This window comes from Mandrillus leucophaeus, unplaced genomic scaffold, assembly GCF_000951045.1.
Source record: "Mandrillus leucophaeus isolate KB7577 unplaced genomic scaffold, Mleu.le_1.0 Scaffold105, whole genome shotgun sequence".
In the NCBI taxonomy this organism is placed as follows: Eukaryota; Metazoa; Chordata; class Mammalia; order Primates; family Cercopithecidae; genus Mandrillus; species Mandrillus leucophaeus.
This window is the reverse complement of record NW_012098654.1, coordinates 1,189,873-1,199,502: the sequence shown is the minus strand read 5'-3', so window position 1 is coordinate 1,199,502 and position 9,630 is coordinate 1,189,873. Positions and strand designations below refer to the sequence as shown.

Here is a 9,630-nt window from a genome sequence, read left to right as displayed (position 1 = left end):
AGCACTTTGGGAGGCCAAGGTGGGTGGATCATGAGGTCAGGAGATCGAGGCCATCCTGGCTAATACGGTGAAACCCCGTCTCTACTAAAAAAAAAATACAAAAAATTAGCCGGGCGTGGTGGTGGGCGCCTGTAGTCCCAGCTACTCGGGAGGCTGAGGCAGGAGAATGTCAGGCACCCGGGAGGCGCAGTGAGCCGAGATCGCACCACTACACTCCAGTCTGGGTGACAGCTCGAGACTCTGTCTTAAATAAATAAATAAATAAATAAATAGAGCGAGACTCCGTCTCAAAGAAATAAATGAAATAAAATCTCTTTATCCATATTGGAACATCCTGCATTCTCTGGGCTATGTAGAGGAACTGTGTCCATTCAGACAGCCTCACATTTAGGCCTCCTTGTCCTTGGTGATGGGTCACCATCTCCTGGATCCAGAGAAACTGGCTGCACCATTAGGTCCACTGAATTGGGCTGTAAAGTCATGAATAATTTTTAAAGTATTTTGAAACATTTTTTTCTGGATCTTCAAACTTACATGGAATGGTTGATTACCTACATTTCCCTGAAGCTCTTTTATTTTTATTTTCTTTTGCTTCAGGGAGGGACTGACATGAGATTGAGAAGATACTGGAAACTTGGAAAAACTGCACCTTGCTTTTGTCTGTGTCAGGACGGGTGGCATTGGAAAGTGAGAGTGCTGTAGATAGTGATGCGCCCTCAGTGATTCTAAGCCTGGGCAGCGGGAATGCACCTTGTTCACAAAATAGAACCCAGAATATCCTTGCAAGGTCACAGAGCAATCGCTGTTGTGCCACTTAGGACCTTTAGTTTGTTCTTGGATGATTTTAACAATCTTTTTATTTTAAAGCTTCCTTAAAAAGAACCACTTCCCCCCTTTTTAGTAATTTTTTATTTATATTGAGTTATTAGAGAAGAAAATGTTTTCACTATTTTTAATGTTTAAAGTAGTGGACAAGTTCCTAGGATTTTTCTAGATGAGTTTTTGTGGGGGTTTTTTATTATTATTTGTTGAAAAATAAAATCAAGTTTCACAAGGCCTGTAATATCTTATTTATATCGAATGTGTGTGTGTGCACGTGCACACGCGCACATACGTAGGTACATACACATGCATAGAGAATTTTTAGGAAGTGATATAAAAAAAATTGAGTGTGAGCCTGTGAGAAGAGGGAATATGGGTAAGGGGAATCACGTACTTTTTATTTCCTATCCTTCTGTTCTATTGATTTTTTGCTATAAGCTTGTATTTTTAAAAATAATTTTTTGAAACTTGAAATTTCCAAGGAAACATTTTCTCACATCACATCTTTTTAGATAGTCTGTGAGCAGCATCTCAAGACTCCCCTGTGTTTCTCCCACTGATGGGCAAATCTGCTTTCTCATACACCCCTGCCCCCTCCCCCAGCCATCTGATAACTTTGGTAGTGATAGAAGAAGAGTAACCACTTTTTCTGTCCTGTTCCCACACTGTGTGTTTCTCACCAGTGCACACAATTTCACACCATAAACGGGACCCTTAGAAATCGTGCAGTGCAGGCCGGGCACGGTGGCTCATGCCTGTAATCCCAGCACTTTCGGAGGCCGAAGTGGGTGGATTACAAGGTCAGGAGATCGAGACCATCCTGGCTAGCATGATGAAATCCCGTCTCTACTAAAAATACAAAAAATTAGCCAAGTATGGTGGCGGGTGCCTGTAATTCCAGCTACTCGGGAGGCTGAGGCAGGAGAATGGTGTGATCCCAGGAGGCGGAGCTTGCAGTGAGCCGAGATTGTACCACTGCACTCCAGCCTGGGCAACAAAGCGAGACTCTGTCTCAAAAAAAAAAAAAAACAACAGAAATCGTGCAGTGCAGTTGCCTCTTTCACAGATGAAAGACTGCCCTTTCCACTTCTTTGAAATCTCAACTGGGTGGTCTTCCTTTCATGACAAGCTAAGAAAGGCTGAACTGGAATTGGAATGCTGTATTTTCTTTTTCTTTTTTTTTTTTTTCTTTTTTTTCAAGACGGAGTTTCTTGCTCTTGTTGCCCGAGCTGGAGTGCAATGGCGTGATCTTGGCTCACTGCAGCCTCCGACTCCCGGGTTCAAGTGATTCTCCTGCCTAAGCCTTCCGAGTAGCTGGGATTACAGGCACCCGCCACCACACCTGGCTAATGTTTTGTATTTTTAGTAGAGACGGTTTCACCACGTTGGCCAGGCTGGTCTCAAACTCCTGACCTCAGGTGATCCACCCACCTCGGCCTCCCAAAGGTATTCCACACCAGACCTGGAATATCTTTTCTTTTTTTTTTCCTTTTTTTTTTTTTTTTGAGACAGAGTCTTGCTCTGTTGCCCAGGCTGGAGTGCAGTGGCATGATCTCAGTTCACTGCAGCATCCACCTCCTGGGTTCAAGCAATTTTCCTGCCTCAGCCTCCCAGGTAGCTGGGATTACAGGCACCTGCCGCCATACCTGGCTAATTTTTGTATTTTTAGTAGAGATGGGGTTTCGCTATGTTGGCCAGGTTGGTCTCTAACTCCTGAACTGAGGTGATCCGCTCACCTCGGCCTCCCAAAGTGCTGGGATTACAGGTGTGAGCCACCGCGCCAGGCCGGAATACCTTATTTTCTCAGATTCGACATCACTGTGCATCCCTGAGTTTAACGAGGTCTGCTGCGTGGTACCTGAGTATTGTTACACCAGCCTATAACTGACAGCCCAGATTCTAAGGTTCATACACTATTGTAAGAAGAAGAGTTCCATGATTCTGAAAACACTCAGAGCCGCCAGACATGGTGGCTCATGCCTGCAATCCCAGCACTTTGGGAGGCTGATGTGGGAGGATCCTTTGAGGCCAAGAGTTTGAGGCCAACCTGGGCAACATAGCAAGACCCCGTCTCTACAGCAACAGAATAAAAACACCCAGACCCGACAGCTCGAGATCCTTGGTCCAAGAAGCTCAAAAGGAGTCTTTAGCGATTGTCCCAGACCACTGGGGAGAGCCAGCTTGCCTTCGTCCTAATATTTAACATTTGTTATCTGAGATTCATTAGGAAATTTACACTATGAAATTTAAGGTGACATTTTCCTTGTAAGATTTCTGCAGACTTAGAGATAAGTTGCTAAAATAAAGAATGTTTAAGTCACTCTGGAGAGCTGAGTGAAAGCTCATTTCAACCTTGGGAAGGGCCAGGAGGGCAGTGAGCTCTGCCTCACCCAGGCCTGAGCCATCGGATGGCAGAAGTCACGGTTTGGGGTACTTCCTGGGGAAAGGCCGTGGCTGGACCCCAGGCAGCATGCACACACCAAAATCAATGACTGCAGTTCTTTGTGTACATTTCCCTTACCTCCTGGGTCCTCAGCTGTCTTCCCATCTTGATTCTGCACATAGGTTGTGGAAAGGAGGAGAACCCCAGCTGAAATTCGAGAGGAGTTTGAGCGGCTGCAGAGAGAGAGGGAAGAGAGGAGACTGCAGCAGCGAACCAATCCCAAGGTAAGCCAGGGGCCAGGTTTCATGAGGACACCTCATGAAAAGGCCTCATACCTAGAAGCCAGATCTGAAATAATGAGGTGCTGGTGGATTGTTAAAGGAAAAACATACAAGCTGGTGGGACAAAATTTGGCTTATATTATGTCAAAGTCATATCTTTCTGGAAACACCTCCCTAGCAGCCATCAGCCACGCTGCTGCTCATCTCCAGGAGATGAATGTTTTATACCATGTGGAGGGAAGACAAAACCAGTCCCCCGTTTTTTCCAGAAGTCAGGGAGTTTTGCCAAGCAGATGTACAGGCCAGTCATTAAAGCCGTTTCCTCCGACTGTGCTGCCCAAGTCCTTGACGCTGGAAATCAGAGGATAGTGGCAGGGCAGAGGACAGCCACCTAATCGCCTAAGCGTTGAGGCAGCAGAAGTCCTTGCTTACCCATTAGGATATGGAGAGCCAAAAAATGCAGAGGGCTCAGGGCATGTCTGTGTTGCCTTGAGCAGAGGGCCCTGCTCACATCACCCCAGGGCATTGGTGCCATGACCACCGGTCAGTGGGTTGTTTGAGCAGCATCAGTGTCCCAGATCACCGATGGAGTTTAAGTCTTTTAACCCAGTGACACTACTTAGTCTGAGTTACTTTTCAATGCTAAGTATGCTCTCTTTTTCCTTTCAATTTGCTGGGGAGATTGTTTTGCCCAGCTCTGTGGCAAATAGGATAGCTTGGTCACTTTGAGATTCCAGTTGTACTGAATGGCTAATGAAACATGGCCCGGTGTACTATTCAGCTGTGTTTAAAAAGAGGGCTCAGGCCTTGGTACCAGCGGAGACATGACGGGGTATACTCCAGATGAGAAACTGCGGCTGCAACAGCTGCGAGAGCTGAGAAGGCGATGGCTGAAGGACCAGGAGCTGAGCCCTCGGGAGCCAGTGCTGCCCCCATAGAAGATGTGGCCTATGGAGAAATTCTGGAATAAGTTTTTGGAGAATAAATCCCCTTGGAGGAGAACGGTCCATGGGGTATACCAAAAGGGTATCTTTATTTTCACTCATATACTTGTACCTGCCTGGATTATTCATTATTACCTGAAGTATCATGTGTCTGAAAAACCATATGGCATAGTTGAAAGGAAGGCCGGAATATTCCCTGCTGATACAATTCTGGAGACTGGAGAAGTAATTCCACCGATGAAAGAATTTCCTGATCAACATCATTAAAGATTATGTAAAAACTTTAAAAGGCTTATGAGCCTAAATTTGTTCCTATATTACCATATTTACTGAATTTTCTGGAAAAGTAACTTTAATAAAGTTTAATCTCAGGAAAAAAAAAAAAAAAAGAGGGCTCAGTGGCCAGACCCTATCATTGTGGCCAGGATGGCCTGGCAGAGAGCCTGTATCTGTCATGATAAGGAGCTGGGAGCGCCCCCGTCTTCCATCAGCCTCTTCTCCCATGATCTGTGTCAAATCAACGTTGTTGGAAGGAGAGCGGAAGCCATACAAAGTTATAAGAAGGATTATTACTTTCTTTAAACCTTGTAAAGGAAAAGAACAGGCCGGGTGCGGGGGCTCACTCCTATAATCCCAGCACTTTGGGAGGTAGAGGCGGGCAGATCACCTGAGGTCGGGAGTTTGAGACCAGCCTGGGCAATATGGTAAAACCCCATCTCTACTAAAAATACAATAAAAATTAGCCGGGCCTGGTGGTACATGACCACCAGCCTCCTGAGTAATTTCAGCTACTTGGGAGGCTGAGGCAGGAGAATCGCTTGAACCAGGGAGGCAGAGGTTGTACTGAGCCAAGATCATGCCACTGCACTCCAGCCTGGACAACAGAGTGAGACTCTATCTCAAAAAAATAAAAAAGAAAAGAACAAATGCTGGCTTAAACTGGGATGCATAGTAGGATAAACCTCTGATGAAATACATTCTAGAAAGCAGTTTTTTTAAGATCCATATGGTATTTAAAGGACCATATATCCAGAACATGTCCATCTATTTGAATCCCACATTTCAAAGTATATTTGACCAGATAAAATTATGGATGGGAATGAAGCTTTTGTATCATCCATTATCATGTATAATCAATAAATGTTTTAATTCTCTTGGAAAAAAATGTATATTTGAAAATGGTAACACCTCCACTCCCATCTACTCACTCTCCCCTCAACAGGTGAGGTCCTCAGAAGTGCAGGGTTACCTTTTGGTCAGATGGAAGCAGAGAATCAAAACCCTGAGTGAACCGAGTCGGGGAGTTTGGGATAATTGGGGGAGTTGAAAATCTCCGAGGTGCCCTGAGCTGTGCTAATGATTCCTGCTTGGATCTCCCAGCCAGGTGCCCGCGGGAGGTCCAGTTTGGAAGGTCTGTGTTGGCAGGTGGAGGTGGGGTCAGGGTGCCTGGCAGGAGCAGGCTGTTCCTTTGGCATTTTTGCTGTTCTGGCTGGAGGTTTGCTGTGTTAGGAGCAGTGAAAGGGAAAGAGAACCTCACTATCATCCTGCATCCGTGTCCTATGATCAAATCGGCCATCTGGGGGTGTGTGACAGTTGCTTATTAGGACTCTGCAAATGTGTCTGCAGGCCATGTTTCTGTGGAAAGAGGGAGCGCAGCTGTGACCATCTCACACAGACATGCAAGTGATTTTTAAAATGTCCTATACTTTGCTACTTCCATAAAACTGCTTCCAAATAAATCAAACATTTTCTAATCAGAAATCTTGAGCGATAACCAGATGTTGGCTGTCCAGCATTTTAAGGAGAGGATTTGAGGTAGATCTTTCATTCCATTTCTGACAGGTTTTTTTGCTTTTCAAGATGAGCAAACATCCTTGTCCTGAAGAGAAAGGGGTGATCTCCGCTTTAAGGAGACCATAGAGGCCAGGTGTGGTGGTGCACGCCTGTAATCCCAGCACTTTGGGAGGCCAAGGTGGGTGGATCACTTGAGTTCAGGAGTTCAAGACCAGCCTGGGCAACATAGTAAGACTCCGTGTCTACAAATAAAATACTAAAATTAGCCAGGCATGGTAACATGCCCCTGTAGATCCAGCTACCTGGGAGGCTGAGGTGGGAGGATCCCTTGAGCCTGGGAGGTCCAGGCTGCAGTGAGCCAAGATTGCACCCGTGCACTGCAGCCTGGGCAGCAGAGTCTCAAACAAACAAACAAAAAGACCATGGGGAAGCCAGGCATGGCAGCTTATTCCTGTAATCCTGGCACTTTGGGAGGCCAAGGCAGGAGGATTGCTTGAGTTCAGGAGTTTGAGGTCAGCCTGGGCAACATAACAAGACTCCCATCTCTACAAAATATTTACAAATTAGCTGGACACAGTGGCACATACCTGTAGTCCAGGTTACTTGGGAGGCAGACGAAGGAGGATTGCCCTAGCCCAGGAGTTCAAGGTTGCAGTGAGCCGTGATTGCACCACTGCACTCCAGCCTGGGCAACAGAGCAAGGTCCTGTCTTAAACAAAAACAGAAGGACACTTTTGATGACTTAGGGATCAGCCTGTCAGCTGGACCCTCACAGAGGACCTCAGCTCAGAAGGGTTTGCAGGCTGTATCCCATGCGTGATATTATTGCCGCCCGAAACGCGGGTGCATATTTCTGTTTTCACCAATAAGAGCAGATGAGGTAGGGATTTCCAGTAGGTTGATGTATCTACCAAGCAAAAAAGCCTAGTGAGGAAAAGCCCAGGTTAGAAGGTACAACTGCCAGCAGGAGGCAGGACACAGAGTGAGGCGTTGGACAGTGCTCCGTTTTCTCTTTTGTAAAATGAGGACATCTGTCCTGACTACCATGCCAAGTTGTGGAAAGATTGAAAACACATGAAATAGATGTTAATTTATTAGGGAAAGATAATCTTGCTATATAAATGCAAACTGACATTCAGAACGAAATGTGGTGGTGGTGGTTCATTCAACACTGAGGAGGAAATTCTTAGCTTGGTCAGGAATGGGTGGGACCTGTGAGTTGGGATTTGAAAATGGCCGTCAAGGCTGGGCGCGGTGGCTCACGCCTGTAGGCTGAGGTGGGCGGATCACGAGGTCAGGAGATAAGACCGTCCTGGCTAATGCAGTGAAACTCCATCTCTACTAAAAGTACAGAGTTAGCTGGGTGTGGTGGCAGGCGCCTGTAGTCCTAGCTACTCAGGAGGCTGAGGCAAGAGAATGGCCTAAACCCGGGAAGCAGAGCTTGCCGTGAGCCGAGATCATGCCACTGCACTCTAGCCCGGGTGACAGAGAGAGACTCAGTCTCAAAAAAAAATAAAAGAAAATGGCCCTCGAACAATTCCTGCAGCCGTTGCCTGGGGCCGGGTCCGGTGCTGTTTGCAGTATGGCTGGCTGTGATACGGACTTGTGTGGAATGTGCCTTGCCAGGCACCATGGTGCCCAGGAGGGAACAAGTAGAATCCCCAGCCCCGGGGTGTGTCCACTTTGCCCACTGGCTCCAGCTGATGGAACGCATGCATGCACACACACACAGGCACATCCGTGTGTGGGAGGCAGCATGGGAGAACCTTGGACTTAGAGTCCAGGGTCCTACATCCAGACTCAGATTCCACCTTCCTGTCTGTGCCCTTGATCAAGTCCCTTCTGCATTCTTAGTCCAGTTTCTGCCTCCATGTAATGGGAGGCCCACTTTCTGGGTTAAGTCTTTGGACCCCACAGTCCTTAGCTCTAATTACCTGTTTTCCACCTTTGCTTTGCCCTGTGGGAGTAAATTCCTGTCTGTATGTCCTGCTGGAAAACGCCACCCTCCGGTTGCTGTGGTCCCAGTGTCTTTAGGGCCCTCCACATTGAACTGGCATCAGGGAAAGAATTGGTGGCTGGGGAGGACGTGGGGTTCATCCCTGAGAACAGTATGTGAAACTGGAGCCCGACTGGACCACCCTGGGCATCCTCCTGCCATCGTCAGATTTCTGTCTTATTTGCATAATCCATCCACATTTCTTGCATTTTAAGGACTTAAGATCATGTAACAGTGTCGTTCTGTGCTGTATTCACTTCGTATTGATTATTTTCATTCCTTTTTTCCTTAATACCCATAAATCTTCTCTCTCTGTGGACGGCAGCCACTTTGAGCATATTTAGAAGGCAATTTGATCCCAGGCAGCTTGTCCGACTTCATTGCTGCCTCCTTCATGAACTTGTTTACATCCCATGTGGAGCAGATGATTAAGTTAGGTTTGTTTGGGGGTACGGGGGCAAAGGAGCTTGACTCTCTGCGGGCACATATTGCTTTAGTTTTTTGACCCTATGACAAAATAGTTTCATGGAGATTTACATTATTTCTGGGCCATTTTTGCTATTACAGAGATTGATATACACTCCTTGGCAAGACCTCTCTTATCTAGAAAACCCCATCATCAGCGTGGTTTGTGTAATAGCTGAAAAACACAATTCAGCTTTATTAGAAAAAAATGTAAATGATGTATCGGCCAAGCGTAGTGGCTCACGCCTGTAATCCGAGTGTGTCCAGAGTTCGTTCCTTCCAGTGAGTTTGTGGTCTCGCTGACTTCAAGAATGAAGCTGCGGACCTTCACGGTGAGTGTTACAGCACTTAAAGGTGGTGCAGACCTAAAGAGTAAGCAGCAGCAAAACTTATTGTGGAGAGCAAAAAGAACAAAGCTTCCACAGTGTGGAAGGGGACCCAAGCGGGTTGCTGCTGTTGGCTGGGGTGGCCATCTTTTATTTCTTTATTTCTCCCCGCCCATGTCCTGCTGATTGGTCTATTTTACAGAGTGCCAGTTGGTCCATTTTACATAGTGCTGATTAGTGCACTTACAATCCACAGAGCGCTGATTGGTGCGTTTTTACAGAGTGCTGATTGGTGCATTTACAATCCTCCAGCTGGCCATAGAGCATTGATTGGTGCATTTTTACAGAGTGCTGATTGGTACATTTGCAATCTTCTAGCTAGCCACGGAGTGCTGATTGGTGCGTTTTTACAGAGTGGTGATTGGTACATTTACAATCCTCTTGTAAGACAGAAAAGTTCTCCAAGTCCTCACCTGACCCAGGAAGTCCGTCTGGCTTCATCTCTCACCAACGTTTTGGGAGGCTGAGGTGGGTGCATCATCTGAGGTCAGGAGTTCCAGACCAGCCTGACCAACACGGTGAAACCCCATCTCTACTAAAAATACAAAAATTAGCCGGG

At 46.6% G+C, this 9,630-nt stretch overlaps 1 protein-coding gene and 1 pseudogene across 2 annotated transcripts in view; both read left to right on the top strand.

Annotated features, from left to right (window-relative positions):
- The window catches only part of DNAJC11 (DnaJ (Hsp40) homolog, subfamily C, member 11), a 54,274-nt gene that overhangs the window by 10,627 nt on the left and 34,017 nt on the right, over positions 1-9,630 (top strand). For both annotated transcript variants that reach the window (XM_011981347.1, XM_011981356.1), the window contains one exon: positions 3,388-3,489. In XM_011981347.1, coding sequence (XP_011836737.1) covers positions 3,388-3,489 — 102 coding nt within the window. The remainder of the gene's footprint in view (positions 1-3,387; positions 3,490-9,630) is intronic.
- Positions 4,311-4,802, top strand: LOC105540645 (annotated as a pseudogene).